The 15,368-nt window shown below is 38.8% G+C and overlaps 1 protein-coding gene and 1 pseudogene across 1 annotated transcript in view; one reads left to right on the top strand and one right to left on the bottom strand.

The window, feature by feature from the left end:
* LOC103732013 overlaps positions 1–14,177 on the top strand; it is a 52,012-nt pseudogene extending 37,835 nt beyond the window's left edge.
* A 230-nt stretch (positions 14,178–14,407) lies between these two features.
* LOC103732012 (disintegrin and metalloproteinase domain-containing protein 30-like) overlaps positions 14,408–15,368 on the bottom strand; it is a 7,350-nt gene continuing 6,389 nt past the window's right edge. Inside the window, exon 2 of the mRNA XM_008830535.1 lies at positions 14,408–15,363. Within this exon, the coding sequence (XP_008828757.1) occupies positions 14,408–15,363 (956 nt within the window). The remainder of the gene's footprint in view (positions 15,364–15,368) is intronic.

The raw sequence follows: 15,368 nt of genomic DNA, 5'->3' as shown, positions 1-15,368 counted from the left end.
AAGAGGAAAACCCTCCCAAAAAAAAAAAAAAAAAAAAAAAAAAAAAAAAAAAAAAGGGATAAACTTCTGAATGAAAATCACAAAAAAGATAGACATTGAAGAAAACTCAGGCAGAAATGAAGAAGGAAGTGCAAAACTCAATAAGTCAACTTGAAACAACAAGGGAAAGCCTCACCTCTAGAATGAATGAAATGGAAAACATAATATCAACACTGGAGGATAAAGTTGAAGAATTAGACCACTCAAGAAAAGATTATGGAAAATTAAAAAAACACAGGAATGGAATATTCAAGAGATGTGGGACACCATGAAAAGACCAAATCTACAGATCATAGGCATAGAGGAAGGAGAAGAATTTCAGGTTCATGGTATCAACCAGATCTTAAACAGAATTGCAGAAGAGAATTTCCCAAAATAAAGGAAAGGCATCCCCATACAAATTCAGGAAGCACATAGAACACCAAATGGACAGGACCAGAAAAGAAACTCCCCATGGCATATCATAGTAAAAACACAAAATGTATAGAACAAAGAGAGAATACTGAAAGCAGCAAAAGAAAAACAACAAGTCACATACAAAGGAAAGCCCATCAGAATTACAGCTGACTGATCAGTGCAAACAAGGAAAGTCAGAAGAGCCTAGACAAGGTATTTCCAGTTCTACATGACAATAGACACAAGCCCAGAATACTCTACCTAGCAAAAATGTTTATAATAGTTGAAGGGGAAAGAAAAATCTTCCATGACACGAATAGCCTGAAAGAATACATGTCCAAAAAAACCAACCCTTCAAAGAATGCTTGTAGCAATACAAATAACAGAGAAGGGAACAGCTATACCCTAGGAGCAACAAAAGAAAATAAATAAAAGCATAACACAAAATTAGACAGAGAACACAAACAGCAATCAAAGTGATGCCAACCAATACATATCTTTCAATAACAACTTTAAATATCAATGGACTGAACTCTCCAGTCACAAGATACAGGCTAAGTGAATGGATTAAGAAACAAAACGCATCTTTTTGCTCTCTGCAAGAAACCTATCTCATCTTCAAGGACAGTCACTACCTTAAGGTGAAAGGATGGAAAAGGATATTCCAAGCAAATGGCCCTAAGAAACAAACAGGGGTTGCAATTCTAATATCTGACAAAATAGACTTCAACGTAAAATTAATCAGAAGCGATAAGGAGGGTCACTTCGTTCTGATAAAAGGAACAATTAACCAAGAAGATATAATCCTGAACATATATGCTCCAAAGTCTGATGCGCCCAACTTCATAAAAACACCACTACAGGACTTCAAGACACAGATTAACCCCAACTCAGTAATAGTAAGGGACTTCAACACCCCACTGTTTCCATTAGACAGGTCAACTGGACAAAGAATGAACAGAGAGACATCTGAATTAAATGATACCATACATCAAATGGACCTAACAGACATCTTTCGAATATTCCACCCAAGCACCAAAGAATACACTTTCTACTCAGCACTGCATGGAACCTTTTCAAAAACTGACCACATACTGGGACACAAAGCAAACCTCAACAAATACAAAAAATATTGAAATAATTCCATGCATTCTATCAGACCACATGCAATAAAGCTCAAAATCAACACTGGAAGAAGCCCTAGTCACTACAAGAACTCATGGCAATTAAACAACACACTCCTAAACAATGAGTGGGTCAAAGGAGAAATTAAGAAAGAAATGAAAGAAACCCTGGAATTCAACAAAAAGTACAATACAACACAACACAACCTCTGGGACACTTTAAAAGCAGTCTTAAGAGAGAAGTTTAGAGCCCTAAGCGCCTCTCGAAAAGCAACAGCAAACAAAACCCAAACCCTGCAGACAAGAAGAAATAACAAAAATCAGGGCAGAAATCAATGAAACTGAATCAAAGAAAACAATACAAAGAATCAACAAATCCAAGAGCTGGTTCTTGGAAAAGATAAATGGGATTGACAGACCACTAATCCAGTTAACCAAAAGAAACAAAGAGAACCTCCAAATCAACAAAATCAGAGATGAAAGGGGAACCATCACAACAGACACCCAAAAGATCCAGAACATTATAAGGGAGTATTTTAAAAACCTATGCTCTACTAAATTTGAAAATCTAAAAGAAATGGATAGACATCTAAAATCATGTGAACTAGTGATGGGAATTCATGGGAAGAAGTGATGGAGTGGAGTAAAATAGCCTGTTACAGTTAGACCACGTGGGATTGACCAAGGCCATGCTTTCTTATCTCACAGGAGAATTCCACCAGGCATTTAAAGAAGACCTCCAACCGATACTACTTAAATTATTCAAAATGATAGAAACAGAGAGAGAACTCCCAAATTCCTTCTATGAAGCCAGCATCACTCTAGTACCCAAACCAGGCAAGGACACAAACAAAAAAGAAAACTATAGACCATATCCTTAGTGAATATAGATGCAAAAATTCTCAACAAAATACTGGCAAACTGTATACAGATGTACATCAAAAAGATCATTCACCATGATCAAATCGGCTTTATTCCAGAGATGCAGGGATAGTTCAATATATGTAAGTCAAAAAACATCATTAATCATATAAACTGACTCAAAGACAAAAACCATATTGTTATCTCAACAGATGCAGAAAAGGCTTTTGACAAAATTCAGCATACATTCATGATAAAAGTTCTAAATGGAATTTACAGGAGGAAACATACCTCAACATAATTAAAGCTATATACAACAAACCCAAAGCCAACATCATTCTAAATGGAGAAAAAAATGGAAGCATTCCCGTTAAAATCAGGAACCAGACAAGGATGTTCATTATCTCCACTCCTTTTTAGCATAGTACTTAAAACTCTTGCCAGAGCAATAAGAGGAGAGAAGGAAATTAAAGGAGTACTAATTGGAAAAAAAAAAAAAGAGGTCAAATTATCCCCTTTTGCAGACAATATGATACTACACCTAAGAGATTCCCAAAGTTTCACTAGAAAACTCCTAGAGCTGATCAACATTTTCAGTATAGTGGCAGGTTATAAAATCAATCTACAAAAATCAGTAGCCTTTCTATAGACCAATAACAAGCAATTGGAGAAAGAGTACAGGGAACTGTTTCCATTCAAAATAGCTGCAAAAATAATAAAATATCTTGCAAGAAACATGACCAAAGACACCAAAGATGATTGGAAGAATTAATATTGTGAAAATGACCATCCTACCAAAAGCAATATATAGATTCAATGCAACCCCAATCAAAATCCCCATGACATACTTCATAGAATTAGAAAAAACATCCTTAAATTCATATGGAGGCACAAAAGACCCCAGATAGCTAAAGCCACCCTGAGCACAAAGAGCAACGCTGGGGGGATTACTATACCAGATCTCAACGTATATTACAGAGCTATAGTCATAAAAACACTGTGGTACTAGCACAAAAATAGACACATATTGAACACACACACAGTGGAACATCACTGAAGACCCAAACCCAAGTACATGCAATTTCAGCCACCTCATATTTGACAAAGGTGCCAAGACAGCATTTTCAACAAATGGTGCTAGAAAAACTGGGTCTCCACCTGTAAAAGAATGAAGCTAGATCCTTATCTTTCACCTTGCACATAAGTCAACTCCAAATGGATTAAACACCTCAATGTGAAACTGTAAACCCTGAAACTATTAGAAGAAAATATTGGCAGTAACTTATAGGTGTAGGAAAGGATTTTCTAAATCAGACAAAAGTTGCTCAAGAATTAAGGTCAGCAATCAACAAGTGGGACCTCATTAAACTAAAAAGGTTCTGTACAGCAAAAGAAACAATCAAAAAAGTAAGGAGAAAACCCACAGAGTGGAAAAAAAAATCTTCACCAGTAACACATTTGACAGAGGTTTAAAGGAAGAAATAAAGATGGGTAAGAAACATCTTAAAAAGTGTTCAATATCCTTAGTAATTAGGGGAATGCAAATTTAAACCACACTAAGGTTTCACCTTACCCCAATCAGATTGGTTAGGATCAAGAGAACAAATGATACCAAATCCTGGAAAGGATGTGGAGAAAGGGGACTGCTTATTCACTGCTGGTGGGATTGCAAACTTGTTCAACCCCTATGGAAAACAGTGTGGAGAACTCTTAAAAAAACTAAAAATGAACCTACCAAATGGCCCAGCTATATTACTCCTTGGCATATACCCAAAGGACTCATTCTCTTGTAGAGACATTTGTACAACCATGTTTGTTGCTGCTCTTTTCACAATAGCTAAGAGATGGAAGCAACCTAAGTGCCCTTCAACTGACGAGTGTTTAAGAAAAATGTGGTATATTTATACAATGGAGTTCTATTCATCAGCAAGGAAAGATGAAATAATGAAATTTGCAGGTAAATGGATGGATCTAAGAATCCGTTATACTAAGTGAAGTAACATAGACTCAGAAAAATAAAAGACGTATGTTCACCCTCATTTGTGGATCCTAGCACCAAATTCTTTTAAATACCATGTTCTTTTAATAAGATGATGCTGTACAGCAGTCTCTTCTGCATGAAATAACTACCATCATCACGACTTTAACTATGCCTGCTTATTAAACATCGTCACAATTGGGATTGTTGACAGTTGTGCTCATTCATTAAAGAAGAGCCAAGCAAGGTCATTGGACCCTCACTGGAATATCCAGCTACTCTTCCCAGCCAACTGTATGTATTTTGGCCCTAAGCACACATGTCTCCTGGACTTGGGGAGGGCTAAAGTATACAATCTGGGGAAGGCTAGGAAGAGAAGGCTTGATCCATGCTAGATAAAGGCTTTCCAGTGTGCATACCCCCAGGTCACTCATACACATCAGCAACCCCTCAGTCATCTCTGTAAGTAAGCTCAGTAAATTCATTGCTTTTCCAGAAAAACTTTAATTAAACATTGGTTTGACACTAGAACCTTAAAAGGGATAAGCATTGCTTAGTATTCTCTGGAAAAGAATTCTCACAACAGATGGAAAGTTTATTTCTTAATGTTATTATGCCTCATAATTAAAAAAGAAAATGAGGATGTAAAAAATGTTGAAAGGATATGGGAATGGAGATGTTTTCCAAAATAGACAGAAAAAATGAGAAAGCCTAAGCAAGTGATAAAGGTCTGTGTAGGTTTGTTATGATATAGAAAGAATGATACAAAAATAATATGCACATAAGGCTTAAAATTTCTAAGGTCATACTTTAGTTAACTAGTTTAAGAAAGAAAATATATGTCTAGTCAAGGTTTGTCTGAGAACATTTGGTTTTTGCCCAAGCTTTATCTACATAGCACATGGTAATTAAAAAGTACCTTCTTGGATGTTTAACAGACATACTTTGAGGCCTATACTAATTTGGTCAGAGGGACTTAAAGGACAGTTTTTGCTCCTTGCCCTCCAATGTTGACTAAGCTCCAAGGGACTATGGAGCATCTCTCAAAATGTCCTGTAACTGTGGTGAGTCATCTGTCCTCTTTTTTAGGGAAGCCATGGAGACCTCATGCACTGGACTTGAACCAAAGGTCCAATCTAAAGAGGAGGGTCAAGTCAGAGGAAACATTTCCTCCATGCTTCCAAGTGAAGCCAGCCATGGTTGAGCAGGACCTTTCACTTATCTTCACATACATGGAACTGGTAAAAGAAAGGAGCCAGGGGCTCCTCCCAAGCCCATGTGACCCCTGAGGAACAGATCCTCAAGTGACCTTAAGAGTAAAAATAAATTGGTTTATTTGGGCCAACTGTGTGGTCTTAAGCACCCAAAAGGAAAGTTTAACCAAAGATTAAGGTGATCAGTATATTTCTTTAAGAGTCCATATGCATAGCTAAAGGCTACATAACAAGAAACAATGCCAGACAGGAGATACCTTCCTTTGAGTTGTTGGCCAGGGTGGCCCAGGAGACTCCTAGACAGTAATCCAGCATAGAACTGGGAAAATGAACAGCAGACCCCAATCTTATCTAAAGGAATGTTGGCAACTGATTGCTGCTAGATGAGGAAGAGCTGATCTTCCTTAAACAAGGGACTCTAGATAGGCTGACTAGACTCAGCAGATGGACTTGCACTGGGGAACAACTGGGGGCACTGACAATACAGTGGACAGTAACAGGGATGACAGAGTATATGGGCTGCAGTGTGGGGGAAGGGACTATGAGAGGGGGCCATTTGGGATGTGGGTATAAAGATAAATAAAATTGCTTGGGATGTTCTGTATGAAATACACACACACACACACACACACATACAAATCAATAAAATTTTAAAAAATGACAGGACTCAACATACAATCTTCAGTCATAACTCTGAATGTCGATTATCTCAATTAGGTTAATGGTCTCAATTCCCCAATCAAAAGACACAGACTAACAGACTAACAGATTGGATCAAAACCAGGAGCTGCCTAGTCATTATCTCCAGAAATGCATCTCACCACAAAAGACAAGTACTACCATAGGGTAAGAGGCTGGAAAAAGGTGTTCCAAGCAATGGGCCTAGGAAACAAGTAGATGTCAAGGCTCTACTAACTGACAAGCTAAACTTCACACCAAAACTGAGGAAAAAAGATAAACAAGAGTGCTTTGTACTAATTAAGGGAACAACTCACCCAGAGGACATTACTATTCTAAACATATAGGCCCTGAGAAGAAGTACATTCAGTTCACTCACACCAACTGACATGTCATCCCAACAAAAAATAAATCTATATCTAAATTAAATTGCATCTTAGATCAAATGGCCTTAACAGGCATCTACAGAATAGTCTATCTAAACACTGAAGAATACTCATTTTTCTCAGCAATCCATAGAACTTTCTCTAAAAGAGATCATATTTTAAGACACAAAGCAAATCTTAATAGATATTGGAAAAATGAAATGAAAATGGAAATAATTTTTTGTATTCAGTCTGATGGCAATGGAAATGAGACTATAATGAATGGCAAGAGAAATCCTAGAACATTCACAAACTCATGGAGATTAAACAGCACATTACTAGACAATGAATGGGGCATTGAAGAAATCAAGAAGGAAATAAAAACATTCCTAGAACTGAACGAAAATGAAAACACAGTATCTCAAAATCTTTGGGATACAATGAAAGCAGCTCTAAGAAGGGTGTTTATGGCTCTAAGTGCCTACATTGAGTAATCAGAGCACTCTCAAATGAGCAACAATAATACGCCTTAAAGTTCTGGAAAAAGAACAAGCCAAACCCTAAATCAGGAGATGGAAAGTCAGTGATCACACCCACTGCACCTTGATTCCCCTGCAGCCTGAGCAACACCAGTCTCCCCACCCCCACCCTGTCTACTTTCTAGCCTTGGGTACAGGCTTGCTTTTGCTATTTTAGTCCCAGATCTCTGGACTACCCTCTTAGTCCAAACATGCCCACTGTGTCCTGATCCCCTGCACTCAGACCAGCTCAATTTTCCAGTCTATTTTATTAGACAAACTTGGAGAAATGAATCAGTCAAAGAAAAGATTAAATCTACAATAATCCAAGAATGGAATATGCAAGACCTCTGGGACACTGTAAAAAGAACAAACCTATGAATCACAGGCATAGAAGAAGAAACCCAGATCAAAGGTGCAGAAAGTATTTTTAATAAAGTCATAGAAGAAAATTTCCCAAACCTAGGGAAAGAGATACCTATCAAGGTACAAAAAGTATACAGAATACCAAGAAGACCGCACCAGAAAAGAAACTCCCCACATCACACTAAATGTGCAGAACAAAGAAAAGATATTGAAAACTGTGAGAAAGAAAGGTCAAGTCACATACAAAAGCAGGCCCATCGGAATAACAGCTGACTGTTTAATGGAGGGTATGAAGGCCAGAAGGAATGGAGCAATGTCATACAAGTCATGAAAGAACACAGATTCTAGTCCAGACTACTATATCCAGCAAAACTGTCTGTTGTAATTGAAAGAGAAAGAAAAACTTTCCATGACAAAAACAGATTTAAGGGCCAGGCATGGTGACGAGCACCTTTAATCCCAGCGCTCAGGAAGCAGAGGCAGGCAGATCTCTGTGAGTTCAAGGCCAGCCTGGCCTACATAGTGAGTTCCAGGACAGCTGGGGCTGTAGGGAGACCCTGTCACAAAAAAACAAATATATTAAAAACAATTTAAGGAATTTTATGTCCACAAATCAGCTCTACAGAGAATACTTGATGGAATACTTATACTTCAGTCAGAAGAGAAGATTAAACACCCTCAAGAGGGCACAAAGAATAAATTATCCCAGAACAGTCAACCAAAGGAGGTCTAAGGAAACAGTACATAGCTCCAAGTTCCAAGTAAAAAGACACAAACTAACCAATTGGATTGGAAAACAGAATCCATTAATTTGGTGCCTCTAAGAAATGTGCCTCACCAACAATAATGAATACTATCTTAGGGTAAAGGATGAAAAAGGATACCCGAAGCAAATGGAGCTGAGAAACAAGCAAGTATAGCTATTCTAATAGCCAACAAAATAGACTTTAAACTAAAACTAGCCAGAAGAGACAAGGAAGGTCATTTCATACTCATGAAAGGAAAAATCCACCAAGAAGAAATTGTAATCCTAAACGTATATGCACCTCACACAGGGGCATCCAATTTCATAAAAGAAACTTTATTAGCTCTAAAATCTCACATTGAGTCTAACGCCTTGATAGTGGGTGACTTCAGTAGTCCATGTCACCAATAGACAGGTCAATCAGGCAAAAACTAAACAGAGAAGCCCTGGAGTTAGATGACACAATAAATCAAATGGACTTTATAGACATCTACAGAACATTTCACCCAAACACAAAAGAACACACTTTCTTCTCAGTAGCCCATGAAACTTTTTTCAAAATTGACCACATATTAGGACACAAAGCAAGTCTCCACAAATTTACAAAAATTGAAATATCATCTTGTATTCTATCTGGCCACAAAGGAATAAAGCTAGATATCAACAACAGTAAAAATGGGAGAAAGTACGCAAACTCATGAATGTTAAACAACATATTACTGAGTGAAAATTGGCTCATAGGAGAAATCAAGAAGGAAATAAAAACTTGTAGAATTGAATGAACATGAAAACACAACAGACCAAAGCCTTTGAGACACATTCAGCACTCAGCGTTCCGCTCCAGCCTCATCCTGCCACCAGGCTTCCCTACCATTATGGACTGTCCCTCTGGAACCCTAAGCCAAATAAACTCTTCTATATGTTGCCTTTGTCATGGTGTTTTATCACAGCAACAGAAGAGTAATTAATATAGCTATCTATGAGAAATTAACATTAAAAATCTTAGGATAAAAAAGGTAATCCACTCAAATAATAGCAAGTGAGAGCATACTTAGCTGTCTACATTAAACAAAACAGTCTTTAAGTAAAACCTTTCTAAGAGACAGAGAAGGATTCTGTATATTGAGTAAAGACTTAATTCATTAAGAAGATATAATAAGTACTTACATAACAAACAGAATTAAAGGGAGAAATTGGTAGCTTTACGATAATAGCAACAAACATCAATACTGTACTTTCGTTTATTAGTTTGTTTGTATTTTGAGACAGGGTCTCCCTACTGTAGCCCCAGCTAGCCTGGAATCTGCTGGATAAACCAGGCTGGCCGCAGTCTCACAGAGATCCACAGGCCTCTGCCTCCCAAGTGCTGGGACTAAAGGTATGCGCTACCATGCCCAGCAATACTGTACTTTCAAAAATGGTTGCAACAGCCAGACAGAATATCAGTAATAAAGCACATGACTTCAGCACCACTACAGATGAATTGTTAATGGTCTTAACAAATGTATATAGAATTTCCTATCCCACAGATTAGAAAACTAATTTTAGATAGAATATTCTCTAGAACAAATGACAAAACAGATCTTAACAAAATTTAAATGACTGAAATCACACAGCATACCTTTTTACAATCACAATGAACTGAAACTAGAAATCAACAACAGATGGTAACTGTAAACTTCACAGATCCAGGAAAGTTAAGCAACACATCCTTAAATAGTCAATTATACTAAAGAATGAATTGCAAGGGTAATTGAAAATATCTTGAAACAAATGAAAATGTGAATAACAACTATCAAAGCTTATTAATGTACTGTAAGTATCACTCATAAGGAAATTTTAGCTATAAACACACTAAATGAAAGAAAATCTCAAAATCTTAAGAGGGTAGAAAAAAAGAGTAAACTAGATCAAAAGCAGCAGATAGACGGACAGGATGAAGACTGGAGCAGCGATAAGGAGACTATAAAGTAGAAGAGCAATCACGAGAAGCTAAAGAAACCATTAATTGGTTCTTGAAAAATACCAGTTTAAAACAAACAATGGGCAAGTGTTTGGGAAACACATTTTTCCATTGAAAATACAGAAATAGCCAGCAAATATATAAAGAGATGATCAACATCCCTAATCATTAGGCGATATGTAACTGAAAGCTGTAATGAGACACTACCTCACATTCATAGAGAAGCTATTTTTTTATAATTTGAGAATTTCATACAGGGATATAAGCATATAAGGTGTTTTGATCAAATCCATGCCAACTCCCTCCCCTCTGACTCCTCTCATATCTCCCCATCACTTTTTTTCTAATAACTTCATGTACTCTTTCTTCTTTTTTTTAATGGGTCTTTTTATGGGGCTTTTGGCTACTCTAACATTCCCCCCTCTGAAAAGCTCCCAAATATTTTCGAGTTTTTTGGCCTTTAGAATGGAGTATTTTTTTTTGGAACAGAGTATGTTGCTAAGAGGCCCAAGGACATTGTGAGTTTTAGCCAAGAAACTGGCTATTTTTCTTTGGGGTCTTTTTTCCCCAACTACCTAGCCAATTCCTACCTCCTATTTTTATCACACCATCCTCTGAAGAGGTTACCCAACTTGCAGATAGGGAATTGGGATACAGACTGCTCTGGCTTCTTCCATGCTGAACAGGGGTGCAGGGTGAGGCAATTAGGGTACCCCTTCAGTGGGTCTATCTAAAAGACTCCCAAATTACATAGCTCTTGTCTGTAGGGGAAAAAGAAAGTCCTTGACTGGTGAATAGGAGATGTGAAGGAGAAGTAAAGAGAAGAGTAATTAGCATTACAAGTTCCAGACAGGGAACCAGAAAAAAAAGTCAAAACAGGGCAGTTTTCAAATGTTCATTTGAGAGTCCATTTGGATTTCTTGATGAGCACGTCCAAAAGCATCCCTCTGTTGGGTTCCTCATTTTTCTTTTGTCTTCCAAGGCTGGACTCCAGAGTAATGGATTCAGGATTTGCTTTCAGGTATTTTGATAGCTGTTGGAGTTGTTAGAATCAGTGTCAGTTCCCTCTCAAAGGCTTCTAGATAGGGGGAGAAAACACATTTGGCCATCATTTTAAAACAATAGCCGGTTGAGGGAGACTATTTTTTAAGAGTCAGAAATTTCTAGTGCTGGGAAGGATGCACAGAAATTAGGACCCTTTGGGAGATGGCTCAGTGGGTCAAGTGTTTGCCATCCAAGAGTCAGGACCTGAGTTCAGAGATCCAGAACTCACATTAAAGGTGGACTTGGTAGCATACATTTGTAATCCCAGGACTCCTATGACAAAATGGGATACAGAGACAGGAGAATCTTGGGAAGCTCCCAGGCCAGTTAGCCTGGCACACTCAGCAGTGAACAAGAGACCCTATGCCAAACAAGGTGAAATGCTGTCCTCCTTCTGACCTTCATATATACACCATGGTTTCTGTCTGTCTGTCTGTCTGTCTGTCTGTCTCTCTCTCTCTCTCTCTCTCTCTCTCTCTCTCTGATTTTCAAAAAGGAATTGGAGCTCCTGGGCAATGCTAATTGAAATGCACAAGGTATCCACATGCTATGGAAACAGTAAGGCATAAATTCCAAAAATAATTTAAAGCATAATTATCATAAGATTTAACAAGTCTACTTTCAAATATGTTCCCCAGGCAAACATTTCTGTGCCCATGTGCTTAGTACCATTACTCAGAATAGACTAAAGGTGGAAACAAGCTGAATGGTGACGAATATACAGTGTCTAAATATACTGAAATACTGTCCAGTCTATGAAAGAAGGAAATACTGACAGATAGTTAAATCAAAACTCTTACACTGAGAGATCTCTGGAATAAAAGGGTTTATTGAGTCACTGATGCTAGCCAGAAAGGACTAGGAACCAAGGCACATTTCTGGTATCTTCGCAGTCAGGCTAGAAAACTGTCTTCCATGCCTACAAGCCAAGAGCGTTTTCATAGGAGAAGTCTGGAGATGAGAAGTGTGGAGTAAGCTGTTTGCAGTGAAGCCACATTGACTGTAGCTAGAGAGGTGGGATCACACTGCAGGGCAAATCTTGGCCTAGGAGGGAAGTCCACAGGAAGACATGTTCGTTAATTTGTCTTTGTTAAGATCGTAACAGGAATCAATGGCACCTATCAGTCAGCCACGTGGGAGGGTCTGAACCATGGCTTTAACATACCTGTGGAGAATGTAGGATAGTCTTCTGCTGGTTTGGCCTGTTAGCTGCTAACTTATTAACTCTTCCTCCATCCTCCAGCCTTTGTAATTAAATATAGCACCTTCCAGACTTTTCCTCTTATCAACAAAAAACAACACAGATGAACCCTGAAGACATTGTGCTAAGTGAAGTCAGTCCCCCAAGGAAAACACCATGAGACTGTACTTCTATGAGGGTTTTCAAATAGCAATGAATTCAGACAGAAGCAGAACACCAGGAGATGGTGGAAGAAGGAATGGGGCACTTGTTTAATGGACATATGGTGTTAATGTCGCAAAATGAGAAGTGTCTGGAGAGCATTTGCACAAAGGTGAAAATGTACTTACCACCACAGAAATTGCACATAAAAAATGGTTAAGATAGCAAATATTGTTATATATGTTCTATCACACTGTGAAAAGTATAAACCATTTCCTAATGTACACATAACCTTAAGGTTCCTTAGTAAGTCTTTTCTAAGCTTCATTTCAGAATTATTTTATAAAATTTCTCCAAGTAATATTATTTTTGTTACTATATAAACCTGTGTCGGTTCTTTAACCTCACTATGACTGGGTTTCTATTTAAAAACCTGTCAGTCATTATCAGCAGAATACACAATAATACTCATGAAAGTCTTTAGAGTGGCACATAGTGAACTCTCAGTAACATTGTCCATCATTATCAGTATCAGCCATGACTCAGTGTTCTTAACATTTTAGGACAATTGCATGGTCATGACCAAGCTGAATAAATGGAATTATGAACATCACAAAACCCAGGTTATCTCATTTTTTTCCTCTGAGTAAAAACAAACCCAAGGCAGTGTAGACAGACTAGACCAGCATTCATTGTGTCTGCCCTGCTTTTGTCTTTTGTTAAAACTGTGTGGCTAAGGAGCAGGAGACTGGGGCAGGGTACAGGGGCTTACAGTACTGTCTCAATGAGAACTTCAGGAAGACCCAGTCTTGAACAAGAACTTGGCCCGACCCAGGTGTGGAGGGATGAGCCTTTCCCTGGACATAGATGTGGCAATGATGATTACTTGTGGGAAATCACTTAATCTTCCTCTTCTCCTATGTGGGAAATCACTTAGCCCTCCTTTTCTCTTATGCCAGGTACTGTGGACAGGGGAGAGTTTGGAAGCAGAGATTGGGAGGACCTTAGGAGTGAAAGCACTCTTCTCTCTCTGTGTTGTACTTAGGGATGCAGCATACCCGGGGCCAGGTGTCCCTCGTCACATTTTCACAAAAACCTGCCCATGAAAGCATATATACCAAACATAAAATTGTGTTGATAGTCGTGTTCCTGACACTGCTAAGGGTTTTTCTCTAAACAGTGCAGTGGTGCAGGTGTTATGACAGGTCAGTGTGGTGGATCCATCTGGGGTTGCCCCAAACACCAAGTCAGATTCCATACAGTTGCACAGCTGCAGTGACCAGAGAGACTATGATAGAGAAAATCCTCACTGAAGGGGTCACCTTTGTAACACATGCTTTTTATTTATAAAATGTGTTGTCACCAAGTATTATACAGCAAGGGGAACAGGTGCCGACGCCGACATTGAACAGGCTGAAAGAAGCAAAGGCAGAGACAGACTGGCCCTCTTTTACCAGGATTCTAAGACAGGGTTGTACTTTGAAAAACATCATCACTACGTGAAAGTGAACGTATTCCAAGCCAGTGTTCGGAGATGCCGTTAGGGTGTCTTTACCCAACACTTGATCCCAAACTGAAGGACAAATGAATCTTACGGGGCTTCCCTGGGATTTGTGCACTGATTTGTTTCCAAAACAAGAATACTTCTTTTACCGATTTTAATGCATGGGAAATTTATGTTAAATAGTTCTGGGGAAAAATAATCATTTGAATAAATGATAAGCACGTTGAATAGCTAATGATATTTAATGACAGGATTGTCTGGTTACATTTTCTATTTTGTGACAGTCTTTGTGCTGGATCTGTGTGGTGGTGGTTTGCGTGTGTGCCTTGCTATGTTTACCATCAGTTGCCTGAAAAACACAATAACCACTGAGATGACAAATAAGATAATGCGTATTAGCATAAGATATGCGACCTGAACTGATGAGGGTGTCTCTTCCTCTGTTTGTGGTCCTGGGGGTCCACTATTGATGCTCCCTCCAAATCCTATGTCCTTACAGAATGGGGGTTCCCAGCCATACATGCAGTGGCAGTTTTTATTATTGTTGCAGACACCTCGGCCATTGCACTTGTCAGGCAAGCAATCATATTTCAGGGCTGAACTATCAATGCAACTCTTGTTAAAACACACTTGGTTTTGACCACAGAAGGTGCCGTCGTTGATCACACCTATGTCTGGTATCCCTTGGGGTATCATGGCTGAGTGATAGCCTGTGCCCCAGCACATGAGATCATCCAACTTCAGATAGGTGGCCATTACCAGAGTGTGATCTGGCAAATTAGGGATGTTTTTAACATTTGTACATTGTAGCCTGCCACACATTGTGTTGGCCCTAGCACACATTTCATACGTAGAAGGACCTGTAATGCCACAGTTACCAAACTGATCGCCTTTCATATTCACTACATCATAGCATTGGTGGGGAGCTTCCCTGGCATTAGGTCCAAAAATGCTCTGGCACTGCATGTATCTGGATCTGCATCCCTTACTGAAACACAGGCCTTCATATTTGCAAGGGGTTCCATCTTGCTTGTAAGAATCCTCCGGACAGAATTCCGAGGTCCCATTGCAGTACTCTGCAAGGTCACATTCATTTGCTTCCTGTCTACACACATGTCCAGAAGGCAGAAAGTCACATTTATGACAGCAAAGCCCAGAGGAACAGTTGACACCTTCTTTCCATTTACAATCTGGTCCGCAGCACAGGTCTTTTTGGCAGTCTTCTGCTGAA

This window comes from Nannospalax galili, unplaced genomic scaffold, assembly GCF_000622305.1.
Source record: "Nannospalax galili isolate Female #2095 unplaced genomic scaffold, S.galili_v1.0 scaffold455, whole genome shotgun sequence".
NCBI lineage: Eukaryota > Metazoa > Chordata > Mammalia > Rodentia > Spalacidae > Nannospalax > Nannospalax galili.
The sequence above is the reverse complement of the archived record's forward strand: the minus strand, read 5'-3'. Positions and strand labels throughout refer to the sequence as shown.